This window comes from Malaclemys terrapin, chromosome 11 (assembly GCF_027887155.1).
Source record: "Malaclemys terrapin pileata isolate rMalTer1 chromosome 11, rMalTer1.hap1, whole genome shotgun sequence".
Classification (NCBI taxonomy): domain Eukaryota; kingdom Metazoa; phylum Chordata; order Testudines; family Emydidae; genus Malaclemys; species Malaclemys terrapin.
In genome coordinates this window covers 67,396,089-67,420,013 of record NC_071515.1, presented here as the reverse complement: position 1 = coordinate 67,420,013, position 23,925 = coordinate 67,396,089, and the positions used below count along the sequence as shown (strand labels likewise).

At 38.6% G+C, this 23,925-nt stretch overlaps 1 protein-coding gene across 2 annotated transcripts in view; it reads right to left on the bottom strand.

Moving 5' to 3' along the window:
• Positions 1–7,896: 7,896 nt before the first annotated feature.
• Positions 7,897–23,925, bottom strand: part of SNX4 (sorting nexin 4) — a 55,736-nt gene continuing 39,707 nt past the window's right edge. For both annotated transcript variants that reach the window (XM_054043473.1, XM_054043474.1), the window contains exons 8-14: positions 22,079–22,140; positions 20,575–20,640; positions 14,594–14,683; positions 13,327–13,426; positions 11,940–12,085; positions 10,437–10,551; positions 7,897–10,022 (exon numbers count right to left, since the gene is read on the bottom strand). In XM_054043473.1, the coding sequence (XP_053899448.1) occupies positions 9,975–10,022; positions 10,437–10,551; positions 11,940–12,085; positions 13,327–13,426; positions 14,594–14,683; positions 20,575–20,640; positions 22,079–22,140 (627 nt within the window). In that variant the 3' untranslated portion in view covers positions 7,897–9,974. The remainder of the gene's footprint in view (positions 10,023–10,436; positions 10,552–11,939; positions 12,086–13,326; positions 13,427–14,593; positions 14,684–20,574; positions 20,641–22,078; positions 22,141–23,925) is intronic.

Below are 23,925 nucleotides of genomic sequence, written 5' to 3'. Positions count from 1 at the left end.
AAGTGTTTCATCCAATGCAGGGGAATTCTATATTAGATTTTGTCTTCACAGAGAAAGGGGAATTGATTACAGAAGTAAAAATTAGTGGGTGCTTAGGTGGCAAATGATCATTTTTTGTGTGTAAACAGAATCGAGTCCAAACCAGTGATATATATACACGGTGCTTTAAAAGGGCTAATTTCATGAAGCTGAAAGTGATCATGAGCCAAAATCACATGGGAGAAAGAAACTGAATAGAAAAACATGAATGATAACTGAGAACTTCTAAAGATTATTTGATTAAAATGTCCCAAAATCCACAATTGAGAAAGGTTATATAGGTTGAAACGAAAAGCAAAACCACAAAACAATCTGGCTTACAGGGGAAGTAAAACCAGCTTTAAAATATAATAAATGGAAAAATGGAGAAGTGTATAGCATAAATATAAATGAGAAACTAGGAATTGTAGAAAATTGATGAGGGAAGCAAAAGGCCACAAAGAGAAATCAATGGCCTGCTGATTTAGGGACAATAAAAAAGAGATTAAAGTATACTAAGAACAAAAGGAATTCTAACAATGGAATTGGTCCATTACTAGCTGGAAATGGTACAATGGTCAATTTTGCAGAAAAGGTAGAAGTATTTAGTAAATATTTCTGTTCTGTGTTTGGGTAAAAGCTAGATGATGTATTCATATCATGAGGATAAATACTTTCCATTCCAACAGTAACACAGGAGGATATTAAACAGTAGCTAATAAAGACGGACATTTTAAAACTAGCAGCTCCAGATTAAAAAAAAAAAACACCTCCTGAATGCAAGTTAAGAGCTGACTGATTAGCTCTCTGGATTTTTAATGTTGATTTACGTCTTGGAACAGTGGGAAAAGTCCAGAGGACTGGAAGAAACCTAATGTTATGCCAGAATTTTAAAAGGTTAAATGGGATGATCCAGATAATTATAGGCCTGTCAGCCTGACATTGATGCCAAGGAAAATAATGGAGTGGATGACACAGGACTTGATTAATAAAGAATTAAGGGTGGGAGGCAATATAATTAATGCCAATCAACACGGGTTTATGGAAAACAGATCTTCTCAAACTAACTTGATTTTTTTGCTGAGATTACAAGTTTGGTTGATAAAAGGTAATAGTGTTAATGTGATATACCTGAACTATTTAATAAGGCATTTGACTAGGTACCACACAGCATTTTGATTAAGAAACTGGAATGAGACAAAAATCAACACTGGCACTCATTAAATGGATTAAAAACTGGTTAACTGCTAGGTCTCAAAATGTAATTGTAAATGGAGAATCATCATCAAGCAAGTGTTTCTTATGAGGTCCCTCAGGGATTGGTTCTTGGCCCTATGCTATTTAATATTTTATCGATGACCTGGAAGAAAACAAAATCATCACTGAACGTTTGCAGATGACACAAAGATTTGGGGAATGGTAAACGATGAAGAGAACAGGTCACTGATATAGAGTACTCTGGATTGCATGGTAAACTGTGAGCAAACAAACAATACGCATTGCAATATGGCCAACAATGTCATAGTTCTAGGGACAACGAACGTAGGCCATACTAAAGGATGGGAGATTCCATCCTGGGAAACAGTGATTCTGAAAAAGACTAGGGTGTCATGCTGGCTAAAATGCTGAATGTTAGTTCCTAATATGATGCCGTGGCCAAAAGAGCTAATGAGATCCTTGGATGCATAAATAGGGGAATAGCAAGCAGGCATTGAGAAGGGGAGAGCTAGTTCAGTGGTTTGAGCATTGGCCTGCTAAACCCAGGGTTGTGAGTTCAATCCTTAAGAGGACCATTTAGGGAACTGGGGTAAAAATCTGTCTAGAGATTGGGCCCCCCTCCCCTTTGAGCAGAGGGTTGGATTTGATGACTTTGGTCCCTTCCAACCCTGATATTCTAAGTTATATTACCCTTGTATTTGGCACTGGTGAGACCTCTACTGAAATACTATGTCCAGTTTTGGTGTCCACACTTGATGAAGTATGTTGAAAAACTGAGGAGGGTCAGAAAATAACATGAGAACGTTTCCCACTGTTTTGGTCAATCTTACTTATGAAAGACTGAAGGAGCTCAATCCTGTTTAGTTTATCAAAAAGAAAGGTGCGACTTGATTACAGTCTGTAAGTATCTACATGCGGCATAGGAATTTGATAAGAAAGAGCTCTGCAATCTAGCAGACAAAGGTCTAATGACTGGAAGCTGAAGCTAGACAAATTCAGACTTGAAATGAGGCACACATTTTTAACAGTCATTGGATCAGTTTACCAAGGAGTATAGCAGATTTTCAAGCACTGGAAACTTTTAAATCCAGATTGGATGGCTTTCTAAAATATATGTTGTAGTTCAAACAGGAATATGACCTGTGTTATGCAGTAGGGCAGACTAGATGGTCATGATGGTCCCTTCTGACCTTAGAACATATGAATCTCACAGGCAATTGTTAATCTAGCCAAAGGAAATTAGCACTAGATGAAAAACTATGGGATAAATTCTGTCCTCAGAGCTATATGCGGGACTCCCACTGTGGCAATGGAACTGCACACATCTGAGAGCCAAGGTTGGTTGGTTACGTACAATCATTCTAAAACACACTGCTTATAATTAACTCGTAGTTAACGACATTGAAGTCAATGGAGTTAATCAGTGATATTTTGAGTTCATTACTACAGTCATATACAGTACCTCTGTATATTTAAACTATTTAATATGCTCTCTAGAGAACATTATCAGAATAGCAACTGAATATTTATATTACTGCTATAAACAGTGGTGAATGGCTGCAGTATTGGTCTCCATGGTGTGTATAGTTTACATTAGCCCAATCTGAATTACTTCTTAGAGGCACAAGAGGGCGAGCTAAATTGTATTTTTCTTTTTGCTACATTAATTCCATCTATGCACAGTGAACTTTACCAGAATGCTAAATAGAAGTAGATTATTGACATTCATTTATAGGCAGCTGTTTTCTAAAGCGAGTCTGATTGTTTTCATCATGTGCCAGGATATGTAAAGAAACCTATTTGTCTGTCAAAACATTTGCGGTAAGTAAATAAGCTAATCATCGCAGCTCATTGAATTAATGTGGAGAATCCTGTAACTGGTCTGTGAGTTAGCATTACTCGTACGAGTTGTCCTGCTGGATCCATGGGACTAGTCTCATGAGTGTTTGCATGCTCAGGCTCTAGGCTTTCTCCTGAGTTATGAAGCCCATCAAGATAGATGCAGCTTCGCCCCAGGTTCAAGCAGGTTCTGTTTAAAAATAAAAATGCACTATTGCAGACTGACAGTTCTGCTTCTCATTTAATCAGAGTTGCTAGAGTTTGCCACCAGGGCTTTGGAGCTGTGCTCCAGCTCCGCTCCAGCTCCAGGCAAAAACCTGCAGCTCCACTGCTCCGGAGCTGCTCCGCGCTCCACTCCAAAGCCCTGTTTGCCACCCCCAAATCTTACCAATGTAGAGCAAAATTCTTTTTAAGACATTGTGCTCATCTCCACATCAGCTTCAAACACAGCTGTAATTGTAAATGAAGCTGGAACCAGCTACTATTGTTGTTTGCATTCTGATGTCACCTCCCAGTATGTTAGGCACTGTCCTCATGCTCACCGACACACAGGGCTCACCACGTATGCTCAGTTTTGGAACATTCCAAGCTTAGTTTTTTAGGAATCAGTCACTTCAGCAACTGGCAGGCATCCCTTTTGTTTCTAATGAAGGTGAGTCATGCAGGGAGGCAGGGGCAGAGCTAGAACTGGAATCCCTGCTCCCAATCCTGTGCCAGGAGCCCAAGGCCAGACCCTTTTTCTCTTGAATTATGATGAATGTTTAAACCAACTTGTGTCCAAAGTATTTATGACAATCACTCCTTCCACTATTGCGAGGCCGGGTGGTCTAAGGAATAAGCCACTAAATTAAGAGTTAATGTCCTATATCAGGGGTCGGCAATCTTTCAGAAGTGGTGTGCTGAGTCTTCATTTATTCACTCTAATTTAAGGTTTCGCGTGCCAGTCATACATTTTAACGTTTTTAGAAGGTCTCTTTCTATAAGTCTATAATATATAACTAAACTATTGTTGTATGTAAAGTAAATAAAGTTTTTAAAATGTTTAAGCAGCTTCATTTAAAATTAAATTAAAATGCAAAGCCCCCCGGACCGGTGGCCAGGACCCGAGCAGTGTGAGTGCCACTGAAAGCAGCATGCGTGCCATAGGTTGCCTACCCGTGTCCTATATTTTAGAAGTCATAGATTCGATTCCTGGCTCTGGCTCTGCTCTTGACCGTGAGCACATCTTGTTACCTCTCTGCCTCTCATCCCCTTTTGTTGGTCTGGTGTATTTAGCTTGCAAGCTCTGTAAAGCAGCGCCTGTCTCTCACTATGTATTTGCACACTGCTTACAGTTTGACTGGGACCTTTGGGTACTACTGGAATGCAAACATACAATGCAACCCCATAAGCGATGTCACTGCTAATTTCATCTGCCTTTCCAAGAAAAACAGCTCCGAACTGGAAAGAGTAGAGAAAACATCAGGAAAGCACTTGATAATGGTAGACTTCCCAGATCGTATTCTTTGGCTCTAAGGGACAAGGGTTGTACAATATATGGCTTTGATTGAGATGGATTGGAAAGAGGCAAAGATGCAATGGCCTGAGAAGACGTCAAACTGAAGCTCGATACCTCATGCGTGTAAGTTCTCGGGGGGTAGTATTGTGTTTTTGTTATGTTTGTGCAGCACCGGATCCATGACGGAGGCTCCTAGGCACTTCCAATAAAATTAATATTTCCTTCCTTCTGGTCTGGTCTCAAACAGCACTTCTAAGAAGAATTCTCTTATCTCCGGTCATCACTAATGCAGGGATGATGAGATTCAGACCACTGCACCACTACTATGAAGAGGCACACCAAGGGATTTTTCTGATCATGTAGTAATTAAGATTTTATAATTCTCTCTCTCTCTTTTCTGGCCCACCTCAGTTTTTCAACATCCTTCATCAAGTGGAGAGAGAGAGACACACACACACATTCTATCAAATGGAAGGCAAGACATTGAAACACAATGGCAATAGAGTTGATATTGTTCATGCCCAGCCGTGAAAAAGGACTCCTAGCAAAGGAAATACATCATAATGGTAGGGAGACTTCATCAAGGCAAGGATGTTTGGACATATTGTGCAATTTTAAAATGGCCAAATACGGAGACAGCCAAGGGTTCTATTTCCTCTGACGTTAGCAATAAAACTGAGTGATGCTAAAGAGTCAGTGGAGAAATGCACCCCCAATCACCTCACCCAAGTATTGAGAAAGGATGCAAATTATAGAAAACCATGCATGAAAAGCACCTTAACATCTTGCAAATCATTTTTTTTTTAAACAGAGCTGATCAGACAACTTATAAGCAGAAGGAAATATTGTAATCCATTTTCGTGATAGATGTCATGCACCTGACAGCACCGGAAGATGATGTTGATGGAGCAGTTTGTCAGACAGCTACAATGTAGACAATGGACCCAATACTACATTACGAAGGTGCCCTTGTGGAGCAGAGACTAGAAACTTGGTGGGTCAGCTACAAACATACTAGCCTTTGCTACTTGAGCTAAAGGAGATATTATGCTTTATAGTCTGTGACTAAACACAGGAAGAAACAGGTTTTCTCCCAGGCAGGAGAGAAGGTAGCACTGGGGAATCAAAACAATGAATGGAAGCCCTATTTACATACAAATCAGCAGGGGGATGGGAAACCCACAGAAAGGGAAGAACAGCATGAGGTCATCCTGCGTCTGGGGGCTAAACAATGAGTTTGGTAAGATCGAAGGAGAAAGAAGCCATCTTGCCATCTTGTGGATAGACACAACGGGCCAGAAATCTTGCAAGTTGAGAAAGATGAGTCCTTCAACCAGGGGGGTTGAAGTCTCAGGTTTCTCACCTATATTCAGTTCCCAGTTTAGGCAAAGATCTTCCCTAGGAAGACAAGGGAAACCAGCACTTTGTAATTCTATGGAAGGTCCTGACAGAGAACATCAGCCATAGCTGGGAAGAAAAAAAGATTGGTAAGAAATCTACCTTGAACCAAGGCAGTAGCTTATTAAGTCAGTCATTAGAAAGCGTATTTTTACTTTATTTGCTTGCTGCACGTTACACAGACACTTGGGGAACAGCATTCTTGTCTTCTGGCTGTTGGTATCGTGCTATGAGCCATAGCAGCAGAGCATTTAAGGCATTCAAGACTAGAGCAGGTGGTGAGAACCTCTCCTTGGTCTGGATTGCAGCCCAAAACATGACTGTAGGTCTGAGCTCTTTGGCATGAAATAAAAAATAAAAATCTGTAACAAAACCAAGCACATGGAAAAGGAGAAGAAAATAGAATAGCCAAAGACAGAATGCAGCTTGTTTCTGGATTGCAGTTCAGTTGTTGGAAGACCTTAGGCAGAGTGCACGGCCCAGTTACCAGTTCTGGGACTCTGGCTTTACTACGTTGACTCTGGAAAACATTTGGCTAAGTTGTTCTTAATTTCCTTTGGCTAGTCTGCTGGAAGCATATTTTTCATCACTGACAAGGGTGCCAAAATTTGCCTTTTGCTTGCCAAACTGGTCCTAGCAAAGAATTGCAAGGTTAAGTCTGTCTTGGCCAGATCAGCTGGACACACAAATAAGAGAGAAAGCAAGAGAGAAAACGTGAAAAAAAGAGGTAGGAGGGATAAGCTGGAAGAGGTAAAAATAGGAAACTTGGGTTCGCATCTCTGGAACTTATCAATACACAACTATGGAGATGCCTCTATCTGGGATGACTATCTTTCAGGATCAGAAAGTGGTAGTGAATGGCATAGTGGTGAATACCTAAATTCCGGCATGGGGTGCTGGAGATGGCAACGACAATACTGGTTAATGCTTCCTGCCACATGTAAATGGCCAAGACCGCCTTAGAAAAGCAATATTCAAGAGGGGTTGGCAATTGTCCCATGAAAACTGACCACTCAAGAACATATAGTCTATATTGGTGAATCTCTTCCTGTGACCTTGCTTGCAGCCCAATCAGCACACAGCTGCAGCCCATGTGACAGCCTCGGGGCCATTCAGGTAGTATATATATTGTGTGGATGTGGCCCACATAACACACAGAGAGCTGCATACGCGGCTCACAATGATAAATAGGTTGAGAACCGTTGGTCTATATAGACACTATATAGACACTTCGTCATAGCAGCATTTTGGTCTGTTCCGCTAATAATTTTGTAAGTGTGGACAAATTAAGAATTAAGCCAAGGGCAGGGATTTCAGAACTGTTCTTAAGGTGTAAAAGGTATTTTGTGGGTTATGCAGCCTGCATCATTCTAAAGTGTATTTGTTATGTGGACCTTATTAGCAACATGGAAACTGCTGTTAAAAAGAGAATGTCCCCTCTAAAATTTGGCAAAGCCACCAGTGGTTGCCAAGACCAACAAATATGGAGTTTCTAAGCCAAGGTAGGAAAAATGTCACAGAAATTGACCCCACTTCAATTTTTACTCTTTTGTCTCTTCCAAGTTTTGTCAGATTTGATTAAACCTTTCCAAAAAAAGTATTACCCTGAGTAAGGCAAGGGTATGTATGAAACTCATGTGGCTTCATTCTATCAAAAGATAGGGTGGGGTCTAAAATTAACTTTTAATGGGAATCTAGTTTCAGCCTTAGCCAGACACTAGCTTCTTTACATAAAAAGCAAGTCAGTCACTTAGTGATTTAAAAAAAAAAAAAACAAAATATTAAACCCAACTTTGGAGCCTAATCTCTGCAATGTTCTTTTAAGGCCCAAACAGCGCAAAAATCTGAACCCAAATATGGAGCAATCGTTTTCAAAACCGGAAAAATCTAAAATAAAGTATTTTGCAAAAGAATAACAACAAAAATATCAAAGAGCAGTTTTATTTAGCATATTTGGCACAAAGCTTACAAGAACGGTTTTGTTCCCTTCTCAAATTTAATACAACTAGCAAGAAAAAAAGGCATATAATACATTTAGTAAGTTGTACAGCATGTGAAATATGGGGGAAAAGAGGCACCAGAAAGATCTATCAAACAAAATCGAAGTGCATGAAAAACATTTACTTCAAGTGCCTCCTGGTATTGGATTAAGGCACCACTACTCTAGAATGTTTACTGGATACTCTAGATGCGCAAATCCTGATTTCTGGAATGTACAAGTCCTTACTGTACTTGTTATAGGACCTGAATACTACAGTTCTTTAAAATGGAATGATTTTGTATTTCTGTAAGTATTAAAAGGAGAGACTCTTTCTGCTCAACATCACTTCAGAGGATGACCTAGATTTGTCATTATCATGTGCCTTGAAAAGGTAGAGGAGCTAAAAGTATAAACTGATGTTTAACCTTTTAAATAATTCAGATCTTGGCCTACACCAGCTCTTAATGATTTAACATATAATGCCACAGCAAAACACAGGATCTGGTATTTGAAAAATGAATGGATACATTATAGAAGGTCTATTGTATAGCAAATTTTAAAGACTTTTGCATACATTAAATCAGAATCTGATAATTAGTGTTATTTGTAGTATATAATAATTAAACATATGTGACTCAAGTGAACATTACAGCAAATCTTCTTTTGGATTACTCATTAGGTCTGGCAAATTCCACAAAATTCCAGGGACATTTTAAACATGTAGAAAAGCCCCATGAAACAATAGCGATGGGGTTTCTTTGCTTTGTTTTTTTTTTTTGGTATAATTAGAAACAGCATCTCATATTTCAGATTCTGCAAAGCTAGCAAGAAATAAAAATGCTTGGCTCTTGAACGTACCGTATCATAAAGACAAATAGCTCAGTCTAACAGATTAAAATTTATTCAGCTGCAATTTAAAATGTTACAGCCAAAACAGTAAAGAACCAAATTAATGTAGGTATCTGTAAAATCAGTTCACAGGTATGTATCTGCAATATTGAAACACGGTGTTTCAAGAGCCAAGCCAAGCCAGCAGACCACCACAAATCTTAAATATTCAAAAGAAAACCAGCTATTTTCATGTTCCACAGATTCATTTTAAAGGTGACTATTTCTACAGAGCTAAACGATAATTGCAGTTTTGAAAACAGGCCCACATTTACACCTGGGGTAAGCAGTTTCCATAAAGTGAGTTGAAGTTGCACTGGATTACATCAGGTCTGAGTTTGGCCCTGTTGCTCAGTTGGGTCATTACTCTCCTTTACTAGTAATAGAAAATTAGATGACAGATCAATGTCAGTATTAACATTCTAATGGGAAACAGTAACTGAGGAGTATGGTATAGACCTGTTGTTCAATTCCTCTACTGTAGAGGGTATGAAAAAATTCTCAGAAGTTTGAGACTGTGTTTAACCTGAATTTTGGAAAAAAACAAATTTCGCCATGGAGATGCACAGACATGTAACTATGAACCCCTAAGCAGTACAATGAATTTCAGTTTTTGTTTTCTTATGGTGTAAACCTCAAGAACACAACTGTGTGTGCAAAATTAAAAAGCAAAACAAACAAAAAACCCCGACCCTAGAGTATTACAAATCCTAACCAGCAAGGGCTGAAAGCGGGCATCGGGAGATGATCTAATGCGGACTGTGATGGTTCAGAAGATACACACAGAGAACAGTTCAGTTGTGTATGACACTATACTTTTTTGGGTTAGTCGGGACTTTCCCTAAAGCCTTTGCCTCAATGTACAGCTGCAGCTTTCATTAACCCCTTTACCCTCAATTATTTGCTACATGTAAAATATGCCACAGAAGTGACTGTTAGGGACTAACAATTTAAGGACATTTCTTTTTTGTCCTTTATTAACACAACTACAATCAGCATAAAGAAAACTGTATTTACTCAACTCATTTATTTCATGATTTATATGTAGATCATGTAGCAACTTAGTATCCGTGATTGTGCACTTGTGCTTCTGTTCTCTGGCACTTTGTTGAGGAAAAATTAGTTTCTGGATAATCACATCTTGCTGAAGCACTCTTTTGCGTTTGTCCAAACTTGAATTCCCTTTAAAAAAAAAAGTGATTTTTGCTTATTCAAACAAAGGAACCTTGCAACCAATAAATGAATGTGACATGTTTGCATACATTACCTGTAGACTTAAGTCATGCAAAACTCCCACTGACTAATAGGAACTTTACATATACAAGGATGGGGAAAAGACTGAGGATTTAATCCACACTGTTTAATGCATACTGTTACCAACACAGGAGAATCTCTCTTAACCTCAGTGCATGCCAGGAAGAGAGAGAGGAGGCAGCAAGGATATGGCATCTTGCATGCAAGATGGACTACACTGCAGCTCCTACTCGACTGATTTCCAGCCTTCTACAACAGTAGTTCTCCCATTCGTTACAGATCTGCCCCGGGTCCCCGACTACTATTTATACATTTGTCATATCTGTCAGAAGCAAAACCTACCTTTTTGCACATGCTAATCTGCATCACAGCATAATTTATGAGGGCCTCTTTCAAGTCTTGATTCTTTTGCTCTTTGAAGCGTTCAATATCTGTCCAAGCACTTTTCACGAACTCTCTGAAATGAAAACAATATACTTTTGTTAATGTGAGTGTTTTAAAAAATACTTAATACATTATGGGCCCTAGCCAGCTGCTACTGAAATTACTGGGAGAAGGACTCTGCCTTTGTCAATACCTGAAGTGCTACGCTTTTATAGTCTAGAAGTTTGATCAGAGTCATTTCTCTGCACCTTGGACGGGATCCTCATTTTATACTTTTACTTGCTCTAATATTGGAATGTGTGCCACAATAATTCACCTCGTTCTTCAGAAATTTTTAATAGTGAATCACATAATTTTTTATAACTGGAGACCTTCACAGATAGATCTGACTGAAGTTAATCTATGTGGCCGCAGAACTAAATGAATAATTCATAATGAATTTATATTCAGATCCTTGCCAGGCTCACTAAATACAATGCTCTGGTTGAGGGGCTTTGCGCCTCAACATCCTCTTAGATCATCTCATTTCCTGTGAGAATCCTGTAGACCATCTTAAAATCGACTTGTCGCGAGCATTTAAGTCAGTGATGTACGATTGTTTGAATGTTCGCAGAAAGTGGGCACAAGCTTAGCTGAAGCAACTTTATTTCAGAATAGAATACTCCCTTTTCCTGTTTGTCTGCAATATTTGCCTCCAGCTCTAACTTAACCAAAACAGGGGCAAGTTCATACTCTAAAATAACCCATAGCTTACTGTTTGTACCGCACTGCACAAACTAGACAAGTATTCATTTGAAAACTGTTTCCTGAGCTATAAAAGCAGATGTCCAGCACTTCTGTCAAGATGATTAAGGAATTCCATTTACCGTGTCCTAATTTCTATTGAGTATTTTGTTGTTTTGAACTGTGTATGAACTGGTCTGTTTCTTATCTTTTGGTATGTAAGGATTACAGCTAACAGATAGCACACTCATCTTTCCTATAATAATAAAAATGAATGTGTTCTGACACAAATATGTAGGTTTTGGAATGTGAGCTCCTACTAGTTAGAATACTAAGAATCAGTCATTCAAATGTAGCTTGCTAAAACATTTAATCACAAACAGAAGTCAACTATCCTTCATACAAAACTTTCTAAGGAATTATTAGCTCTAATGTCAGGAGCCATATTTACAGACTGAACTAAAACTACATCTGAATTCTACATTCAAATAGCCACTACAAAGCTCAAATCCTTGTTTGCTTACAGCCCCCTGTTAAATATATTACCAGCTGAACATAAAACAAGGAGTCGGCCATTAAATGGGTCTCAGTAACTGGGAAAGCGATCAGCTCTTACATAAGCTATCCTCTCAGATCAGGAGCTGAGTGTACTGTAATTAATTTCATAACTTGCAAATGACAGGAATTTTTATAGACAGCTCGTAAACACCAAGGATATATTAAAAATTCCACCTTTACCTGCCCTCCACATTTTTAGATTTCAGTTGTTCTTCCCCTTCATGGATCTGTTCTTCTAGAACCTTTATCTTGCCTTCTCTTTGCTCAGGAGTTTCCTGACCAAACAGTTTGCTCGTCATTCCCTTTAGAGAAAACGTTCTCAGAGTCTAAAATCAAACAGAAAAATGCTCTAAATGCTTTGTTCCAGTCGAATGAGAATCAATATTTGGCTGGTGGCAGTCCGACACTGAAAAATGGACTACTGCTAGGTGGGTGCAAGAGGCATGATAGTTCAAATTAAAACCAACAGTTAAACAAACCGATATTAACTCCTATTTACTAAAAATTGTCTGTCTGAAACGTCACATGAAGTCTCTAACCTCTTCAAAAACTGCCATCAAATTATTTCCATTGTTGTATGCAGTGTTGTAGCCGGGTTGGTCCCAGGACATTAGAGACACATGGTGGGTGAGGTAATATCTTTTATTGGACTAACTTCTGTTGGAGAGAGAGAGAGAGAGAGAGACCCTTTCAAGCTTACACAGAGCTCTTCTTCAAGTCTGGGAACGTACTCAAAGAAGAGCTCTGTGCAAGCATGAAAGCTTGTCTCTCTCTCACCAACAGAAGTTGGTCCAGTAAAAAGTATTACCGCACCCACTTTCTCTCTTCAAATACTTTGATAGAGTCTTATGGCCTGATCCACTGACCACTGGACTCAAGGGAATGACTCCCATTGACTTTAATGGGCTTCATTCTGGGCCCATATTGAATGAATTTGTTTTCAGTCACCAATTTCTAATCTTCAAGTAATATTTCTTCTCATATTATATGAAAAAAACAGTAAAATAATTCTACATTAAGATATTAATAACTTTAGCAGTAATTGTTTACTCTGTTTATTCACCTTTCAGATTAAATGCAAATATTTGTTTTTAGATATTATCTAACTTCAGCCATTTTCCCTGGGGGGGGGGGGGGGGGGAGGTGGACGAGAGGAGGTGGGGAAGACGGGGACGGACACCTAACATTTCATAATGAGGATGGTAAGCTTTTAAAAGATACAACAAAGATTTTTTTCCCAGATGACCGTAACTAACCAGAAACTTTGGTCTTTGTAGTATTCTATTTCATCTCATTTGAAACACTTCAGATCACCTTACTTGCAAGCTTGTATTTGCTAGGTCTGAATAAAAAAAAAGCCCTGCACAAACTGTATAAATCACCATGAAAATAATTTACTGTAAACTACTAAAAGATCTACAGCTCATGTGATACTTGTCATCATAACCAGCTGTCCACATGTTATCTATCTGTTAAATGCCATTTGGATGTCACCCTAACTTGTTTAGCTCTCTAAAAAAAAAAAAAAATTCAAGTCTTGAAGAAGAAAACGGAAAAACAGACTCACTCCTGTTGCCAGTTCTTCACACTGTTGTTTCTTAGATGCCAAGTCCTGAGCAGCCATTTCCAAGTCGTACTGCATTAGTTCATGTTTCCTGCAAACGGCCCTGAAAACAATCAGTGAACCATTTGTCATGTAATATTTTGTCTTGCTACGTTTTTACCACCTTCTAAGCTTAAAAAAAAAACCAAAAAAACAAAAAGTAAAAATGTTCTTTTTGGCATACGTCATGTTCAGTCATTTATCTAGCCTGTATTTAATAGCCCTATAACAGTAAACATAACTCTAGAGCAAGCCTGCTAAATTACAGAATTTCTGGTGTGTTAGTGATTTTATACTTCAGTGACCCAAAGCATATTCTCCTGCTGCTCCTTTTTCCATAATCTCATACTAAGATTTTGTATGCCATATAAAACCATCCTCTATCTAAGGAAATCCTTCTAAAATGGTTTCATTCAACATGTTACAGCAAAAATTCCAATTGTAGGAAAGGGTTTACATGTCATTTTGGACATTGTGCCTGTGTGACAGGCAAAGATGCACATTAATCTTAGGAAAACGTCTTTCACTGTAACTTAACCCAAAGACTCCAAATTCCTTAGAGTGTATGAAAAAAAATTTTGTTTGTAAAAAGTGATATGGTACCTAAATTTATACAGTGCCTTTCATTCAGAAGGATCTCAATGTGCTTTGCAAACTTTACGAACGGATTTGCAAACACAAGCGTTGCCACTTAGTGAATGTGGCAACTGTAACTGTTCACAGCAAAAGCACACAGTACTTTAGGGCAGGAAGGAGTACTAGAGGACGTTAGGGAGGCAGAATGTATCTGTCACAACCAGAAGTTATTTGGGAAACTTCAAAACTAGGCATGGGAATTTTTTTTAACAGCCGTAAGTGGTCAGAGACTCTTTTGTGTCTCATAATGGAAGATGGCACCTCCAGCAGAAGATTGTCCTGCAGCAGCATGCTGGGGCATTAATTCAAAGGGAGGAGCACAGCTTAATCAACATACAACATTACTTCCTAGAGCACCTGGATTTTGTCTGGAGGTTCTGCCATTGAATTACTAACCACCTCAGTTATACTCAACTCTGATTGGCTTACTGGGCAATACAAGATGCAAGGTATTTGCAGACTTCAGAACGTAACTGTGTAATGTTTTCTTCAAAAGTAAAAATCGTAAGGGATAGAGACAGAAATCTGCAGAGCATGTATCAAAATAAAGCAACAGAAGTACATGGGTTCTAATCTTTTATGTTAATATACTTACCTCAGAGCTTCTGCGTAGAAAAGATATTCTTTTAGCTGATCTGCATAATGTTCTTCCTCTTCCAATATGTCGTCAATAGAAGCTGCATACCTGGTAAAGTACAACCTTTGGTTAAACACAAGAACCCCTGATTTAGCTTCTTAAATTATATAAATACTGTAAAAGTGAAAGAACCCTATTTCTTGGCGATAATCATAAGTTACCTTAAAAGTGCTCTTTACTGTTGGATTTAAAAAGGTATATTTTAATGCCGAAGAGACTAATATAAACACTCCTGAAGGCCTGTTTCTTAAGTTATTACTACAATGAAGTGATAAATCTTACACTAGTCAAACGTTTTCTGCTGAAGAGGAGGCTGTTTTTATTGCAAGAAAAGGAAAAAAAACACAACTGGCTAAAGTAATTTATTCCTTTTCTTTAGTGATTTTCAACAGACAGCAGCAAAGTGAAAAATATTCATAACAAATTTCAGAAGGAGAATGGCATCTTTAAGGTTTGGTGAAGTGAACTTGATGCCTTCTAAAAGGCTAGAGGAGACATTTAAGAGGCGGTTTTCACTTGACCCTCAGTCAATGGTGATGGAAACAATGGCATTTGAGAGTCCTCAGCACTTTGCAGAATCAAGCCTTTTAGTTCCTTAAGTAGCAAGTTCAACAACCTGTCCTTCACAAATAAGAATGTCAATTCAGACTAGCAGCTATATATGCAAGTCTTTGAGGAGCATATTTTCCAAAGTACTCAGTGTTGACCTAACTGTGCCTACTGTAGTCATTGGGAGTTTTACCACTGCGCCCATTTACTTCAATAGAGCAGAGTTAGGTTGATGCGGAGATGTTTTGAAAAATCCCACCCCCTACTGTGCGTGGCAGAAAGTGACTTTTTAAATTTACAAATCACTTAAAAAGGTAAGAAATGTTGTCCGACAGCTTTCAACGGGCTCCCATTGTTTGAAAAAGGTTCGCGTTTTCAAGCATGCTTAGGGACAAAAGTATCTCTGCAAAATGGTTACTGCACGTATCTTCTCGTGTACGTTTTGAGTTATATCTGGTTAGCCTACTAACAGAAATAAGCTTTTACTATTGTTAGCAACACAGAGCCAATGCAGCTGGGATGAATGAGCTGTGTTATATTCCACCTCCCATAACATCAACAAAACCAACTAAGTTTGAATTCTAGAGTCTTTGTTGCAAAGCCTAAAGCAGAAAGTATAAAACCCCACCAAAATGACAACAAAATATGGAAGTAACAAAACTGTGCCAATCACCACCACATTCTTTGTTTTCATGTTATTCCTTGCATCCAACACTTCATCTGTGTCTTTCCCATTGTAAGATCTCGGGCAGTCTCCTCTCCTATCTTTGTGAAGCGAGCAGCACAAAAGGGACCTCTGGGCACTTGCCACCGGGTAAGGCATCTTCATACACCAAGCACTATCGTGCCTGGTTTTCTTCCTAAATCATGGAACTTTGAGGAACAGGGAGCAGGTGATAAAGTCAGGCCCGCTGGCATATGTAAATGAGAGCCTGTTCTCAGCAGGGAGGCTCTCCAGTAACTAGGATCTAGGGAAGGACTGGTGGTGGCTCCCAAGCTGAAAGGGAGCTGGGAGTGTGATTTGGAAGAGAGCTGGGAGTTCCTCTATTGAGATTCTTGTAGGAAACAACTGTGGCTGTTAGATCCGTCCTGTCAAGGGACAGGGTAAGGATCCTGAGGGGCGATATAGACAGAAGTTGGCAAGCAAATCAGGGAGCCTGCTGGAAGATGATGTGGGCCCTTAAAACTGAAAAGTGAAAGTCAGTCATGTTCGGGAGATCTATTTGTAGTTTCTAGTTGGGGGACTGTGGAATCCTGAGGAGAAGACATGGATTGGACAGAGGGGTTCCTATACAAGAGCTGGAATATAGAATCAAAAAAATGTAGGGCTGGAAGAGGTCAGCTAGTCCAGCCCCGTGCCCTGAGGCAGTAAACCTAGACCATCCCTGACAGGTGTTTGTCCAACCTGTTCTTAAAAATTTCCAATGACGGGGATTCTACAACCTCCCTTGGAAGCCTACTCCAGAGCGTAACTATCCTTATTGTTAGAATTTTTTTCCTAATAGCTAACCTGAATCTCCCTTGCTCAGATCAAGCCCTTTACTACTTGTCCTACCTTCAGTGGACATGGGGAACAATTGATCATAGACCTCTTTATAACAGTCCTTAACATATTTGAAGATTGTTATCACATCCCTCCTCAGTCTTCTTTTCTCATGACTAACTATGGCCAGATTTGTAAGCTTTCTGCATAGGTTAGTTTTTTCCAAACCTTTTATCATTTTTGTTGCTCTCCTCTGAACTCTCTCCAGTTTGTCCACAACTGCCTCCTGTGTCTTACATGTAACACTGCTGCACTTATATGCAACTTACATGCAACACCCCAGAATGTTATTGGCCTTTTTTGCAATTGCATCATATGTTGGTTCACATTCAATTTGTGATCCACTGTAACCCCCAGATCCTTTTGTGCAGTACTAGTCCTTTTGTGTCTAGCCAGTTAGTCCCCATTTTGTAGTTGTATATTTGACTTTTCCCATCCTAACTGTAGTACTTTGCACTTGTTTTTATTGAATTTGATTGTCTTGATCTCTGACCAATACAATATATCATTTGTATATTAATAAACCCGAGCCTAGGAGTGAGATTTTGTTCTGGACTGTGACTGTTGTGTGCATGATGCTATAGAAGGGGAGAACTGAGGTACTGCACATCCAAGAAGGGTCCAGGAAAGGTGACCTTGTGACAGAAGTCTGATCACGTGTTAACAGCTTGCTTTTCAAAGGACGTAGGAAGGATACAGGGATAAATTAAATAAAAGTAAACCACCACCACACTGGGAGCTGGTGCAGGAAACACGTCTCAATGCTATCTTTAATTACTGTCTGGTGCTCAAGATACATGGCTTTTTTATGTGACCATGTTTTTTCCTGAATTTAAAGCCCACCAATAATGTACAGCCAAGGAGGTGAGAGGAGGCTCTGGGCTTGAACCCCAAGCTTGTTGAGAAGGTGCTGTCTTTGAGCTTGAAGGGGTATGGCTGATTTCCTGCATAATCATCTATAAAAGGGCAATGGCATCTGCCCAGTTTTGTGAGAGAGGAGCATTACCATTGTGTCGGTACCAAGACTTGAATTTAAGGCTCTGTGGGTTTTGTTTTTTTTAAAGTTCCTAAAACAAAAGAGTTGGGATTTTTTAGGGCTACAGATGGACTGTACTTCAGTTGCAGCCAAGTTTTTCAAGGGAGGATTTATGACTGAATGCTAGGAGTTGTTCTGCCCAACTCCCACCTAAACATACCCCAGAGCAGAATTTATACAAAAACTTAAATCATGATTTGACAAAGTAGTAGGTCAGCAGAAGCTGCACTTCTGACTATTTGAACCCAATTTTGCGCACTTTAGGCCAAAACAGGTTAAACAAATCATGGAAATCCCCAAAGAGAAAGGGAAATGCACAGCAGTGAACACGCTTCTACAAACAGGGAAATAAATGTTTCGGAGCTAAAACTTTCCAACATACTAGATTCACCTCATAGTCAATGGGAGTTGTGCAGCTAACCTGCTCTTGTTATACTTTAAACAAACTAGTTTAGGTTGTCAGTTGATTATGGAGCAGCAATGCCAGAAAGGATGGAGTCAAGTTTCTAAATTTGGGGTGGGGTGAGGGGAATGTCATTCATTTTTATCAAGGGATAAAAAAAAAAAAAAAATAATGGATGACACCATGAAAATTCACACACATACAGACACTCCCCCCATACTACACAACTATGTGGCTTCTTAAATAATAATGAGTTAAATAAAAGGGACAGAAACATTTGACTAACCATCAAAAATCCTAGTAAAAATGAAGCTGGTATAAGCGGGATAAGTGCAGAATAGCTTTAAATGTATTGTAGGAACAGGTTTAGATATTTATAATGTATACTTCCTGCTCAGAAACCATACTCCTTGTGCAGTGCTCCATACTACTTCCCATAATATTAGCTTTGGAGGGGAGGGGGAGTGGGGGTGAGGGAAGAAGAACTGTACTGCTCAATTATTTTTCCAGTTGATCCTGGAGGTGGGAGGGGGGGGGGGGGAGAAAGAAAAAAAACCCAACCTTCTGAGAGTCATACAATGAGTCCCTGAACAGGGATTTCCCTACACCATGAACTCCCCCATTCTCTCTTGCCCTCCCCATCACCCCCATGGTCAACTAATGACATGCAGTGTTGCCAATTTAGTCGCTTTCCAATCCCCCCTGTAAATTCTATTATCATGTCTAATTTCAATTCCGGGGAAGACTGTCTCTGAACCTCACAACTGCTGTCTCCAGTAAGAAATGAGCTAGAGAGGCCACTTCTGGGATCACCTGTTTGTTAGAGCAGAGAGAAAAACTATGCCATCGGAGATTGCCTTTGACGGTCATTCATTAAAGCATGGACTAATATAGGTTACCCTGGGAACTCTCCACCACCATCACTCTGGGTCTTCAACACTAACAATGTAAAGGGCAGAAGTCTTAGGGGTGTTAAGTCTTACAACTCCCTTGTGCCTCTAACTGCTGTTTTATGGTAAAGTGGAGCAGGTATAAACTGGAGGGGGTATAATCTCTTGAATGAGGTATTTGTTCTATTTGCTTTACTTTAATTTGATTAAAATATCTTCTCAACATTCTGACAGCACAGCATGGTGCATGTTGATGTATCACAAAAGAGAAGCTAGGCAGGTTCAAGTAAGTTTTCATTTATCTGCAGTACTTGTTCACGCAACTGAAAATAAATTGATTTCTACGGGACTGTTCAAATTTTGCAGTATTGTAATAAATATTTAACACTGCACTCCATTTCCTTATTCTTTCTATGCCCTTTTATTTGGAGTTATTTCTTGTAATGGGATTTCAGCTGTATAATAAAACTATTTTAACATTAACCATAAAACTGTTTTAAAACATAGAAATAAATGCTTCTATGTTTCATGCCTAAATACTCATATTATTTAAGGATGTGATAAAATTCTCACTTTTTAAACCAAGTTTTTATTTTGAGAATTCACTGTTAAACGAGTTTCTCCATAAAATTCTATTTGGCAGCAGGAATCTGAAATTTATATCCCTTACTAAAACTGGACAAGGGCATCAATTTACAAAACAGATGTAAATTGGCATCATAAAATAGTACTACTGACAACCTTAACGTTTTCTCAAGATTCACTTTTAAAATAAGATTATCTTTTCCAATTAAAACTATTTTATGTTTCATAGTTCCACTTGCAAAGTCACAGAACTCCTGAATGGGTTAAACAACTACTCTACCAGTGATTATGATTTTGTCAAGTGGAAGGAACCAGAGATACACTGAATAAAAATTTCTCTACTATGTTTATTATTATTACATAGAAAGCAAAACTAGGCAAAACTAAAAGAATTCCCTGTTGCTGTAGTACAACCACTATTTATTTCAGGATGGGACTTGAAATTATTTTGGAATCCACTAAATAAGTGTTGGGTGCTGAACCGTTTAAAAAAAAAAAAAAAAGGGGGGGGGGGGTTACTTAAACTTTTTGTTAAGTACAAATTAGTGTACCATCTACCGCACGGTGCAAAGCATTCCTGCCAAAAACAAATGGCTCTCATCAGGTCTGCAGTACATTACAGTTTAATTCCACTAGTTTCTGGCATAGCAGCTTAAAAGAAAAGCTGGAAGAATTCCAAACACCTCTATAGTTTCAAAATAATAATAAAAAGTAACCCCTCTGACTCCCCCGAGGCCCTTTGAGCTACTTAATACAGTACATGGACTCTAAAAACAGCCCACATCCAAAAGTCACTGAAATGTTGTGTACCCAATAGTAATATACCTCTCCCTCCAAAGTTTTCTCAGTACATTTCTTATAGAAATCCCTGCCCCCCTTAATATACGTGCATCTGGCATACATCAAATTATCAGATATTCACTCAGTACTTACACATCCATGTGATGGCCAGCACTCTGCAGCCCATCCCCCATCTCCTTTTCTATTGCACTCCATTCACTAGAGAAAAAAGCAAATCCAATGAGAAACAACATCACACATGAAGTTAAGGAAAGTTAATAAGCTGCATCCTGTATATAGTTTCTTTCCAGGTGACATCTGAATGGAAATTGCCTCAAAAGTTGTACCTAGCCAAACTGCTTTTCTACCTCTAAGCAGCAGCACTGAACACAATTTAATAGTGAGACAGTTTTAAAGCATTCTGGCCAGGAATTGTCCAGCTATACATACACACACACACACACTTCTTGTTTTTTTAGTTCCAGTTCAACAGGCAGGCATGAAAAGAACCTTGTTTAAATAGTTAAAGAGATTAAGAGAAATACTTTCTAACAGAACAGAATTGCAACATAAGGTTCATTCCTTTGTGTTGACACTTTTAGCGCTATTATCTGCAATACAAATGGTCTGTAAAGCTATACTACCGATTCTCAATACGGGAATGCTGATTTTTTTAAACTAATAAGAGTATAGCCATATATATATATATATGATTAAATCTAGTCAGTTTATGGATAACACAGCCACCAAAACTGGAGTGGAGATGGCAAGCACTTAGCCACAGGTAAATCACAGTCATGTGTTAATCTCATTATCTCTTAACTCTGCACGTTATTTGGTTTTATCAGTTATCCTAAACCTGCGTCCCCTACCTCTTAAATATAGAATGTACTTTTAGTTATCCTCCTCTTTGTGTAATTTCTGTCTAGTATTTATGGTTCTATACTTTAACAGAGTAGATATTTTTTAATTGTATATAATGTTGACATTTGTTTATCCTTGTGTTATTACAAAAATGCACCTAATTTAATTTTAAACCCCCATCCAGAAAGACATCTGCAATCCATTAACCTGGTGAATTAAATTTAGCACTTGTACAGATTGTATAAGCAGGAGGTTCCCCTTAACCAGAAGTTAGATTCTTTAATTCTCCAGCGAGATGGAAAACTTGGAGTATGCAACTCAGGCACATAAATCAAAAACTATTGGTTAATTCAACTTCTAAAAAGTGTACTAGAATATACCTGAGATATTGTTGATTTTTTAAATGTATTAAAAGGATCGCGATACCTTTCAGCACTAGACACAACGTAACAATTTATTAACTATATAAAATAAATTAATAGGAAGCATTCTGAGGAACAAACAAACAGAAAGAGACAAAAATCATGAAGTTATATAAAAAAAACCCTAAAAACTTCATCCAGTTGAAACTAAAAAGTTCAGCAAAGGTAGAGAGATCTGTGTCAAATACAGCATCTTGTCAATGTCTTAGTACTGAGCAGTGACACTTTCCAATGCACATATTTAGTAAAACAAAATATATCAAAGTTTATATTTCAAAAATAAGGATAAATAAGCTTCATCCATTACTTGCAAACTATCTAAGCTTCAGAAAACTAGATTATGTATTTTAAAAACCTGTTCTAATTCTTACCTGAACACTCTCCCATAATTCCCATGCACTTTGTATACACCATAGAGACGGTCTGCCACTCTCTAAAACAAACATTTGTAAGAGTTATTTTTTTGGACAAGCCCATCTCTTTTATATGCAGTTTACTAGCTTCTTGTAAAACATGCATATCTTAAGCAAAGACTAACATTTACAGACTAACCCTTCAGGTTTACAGCTGTAATATCTCAACAGCAGTATACGAGATGAAAATGTTATTTTATGTCTTTTAAGACCGAAAGTATAACTTTTTTTTTTTTAAATCAATGGCTACAAACTATACTGAAAATCACATTTAGACCATTCTATGTATGAGAAGCTACAGAAATGCATCAGACTGTCTATACATCCAGTCAATCAGTCACTCTAGTAAGATCACCAACAACCGAGTTAATGTGAGGTGCAATTCATTTCACCTGTATAATGCCTATGTAAGTGGACATCACACAGGGGGATGTGTGTGTGTGTCAGGGGGTTGGGGTAAGAGGGTGTATATGAAAACCGGAAGACAAAAATCTACGCTTCAGTTCAGAGTTGTGGTTAAGCCTCTTCCCATCTTTCACCCTGCATGGCCACTTCCCCCACGCAGTCCTAACAAAGGCCTTAAAAGTGAACTGCAAAGGAAAGCTGGGTGGGTTCAGGAAAAAGAAACTTCAAAGCTTTTCCATACAGGATGAAGAATCTGAAAAGGCACAAGCTTATTCTTTTCTTTGAAATACAATACTACAAAGAATGGGAAAGAAAGAGTCACTCATCACAACACTTGCTGCTAAAGCTAGAAATCAATTAATGCGTTCGGAGAATCAGAAACCTGCACATGCTACACTGTTGGTAACTATACAGTTATTGATTTCCCCCTCTACATTACACTGAACTCCGAAGCGCAACTTATTTTTGTCCTTCACAATTATAAAAGCACTGTTTGATACGTCAGTGAGTTAAACAGAAGCTTTATAAAAGCCATAATTATTCATGTGTCAAAGAGGTAAAAAGGAAATAAGTTAGAACACTGTCACGCAGCTCATACACACATGTACTGGCAGGAAGGCAAGTTACTGGAATACAAGCAATTAATCCTCTAACATGCCTCCACTCGACAGGGCAATCAATTACAATCCTCCCCTACAGCACACTTTTGCCAAAAAGTAAACCCCTGTTGAACACACTAAGAACTAATATCGTGCTCCCTGTTACCAGGGTTGTAATTTCCTATTTCCTTCTCTGTTTTGTATTTTTTAAAGCTTGTGTTTTCAAGCCATAGTAGACAGCCATCCTGATTCCATGACAGTCTGTTCTAATCATTCTAAAGGACATTATTCATTATAGACTAGTCTTTAAGATGAAAACTGTTGTGGGGAACTCGTGAATTCACACCACAAGCTCTAAAAAACACAATATGTCTCCGTTCCAGAAAACCTCATGCCGTTCTAACTCCTTTTTGCCACATGAGAGAAAGGCAGAATCCTGCTAACTGTACAGCGGGGATCCAACATTTTCTAGTTGATGTGGGCTTCTGGCCCCCTTGCTTCTTCCTCCAGTAGCAACACCTATGAAGGAGAAGTAGTAATACTATTCTGCTCTTCTCCCTTTCCTCTGAATTGTAATTGAAGATGTGCATCTTACTCTCTGGTAACAGTCTACTTCGCACTTTTCACTATTTCTGTGAAATATGCAATGTTATGCTGCAGATTTTGATGGAACGTGCAACAAACTGGGGTCTAAAAACACTCCAAATCACTACAGGTCTTGTCTAGTACTTTGGACATGATACTGATGCATCAACTTTGAGTCCCAAGGTTCTATTGTCCCAGCTAAGTACCAACCATCCC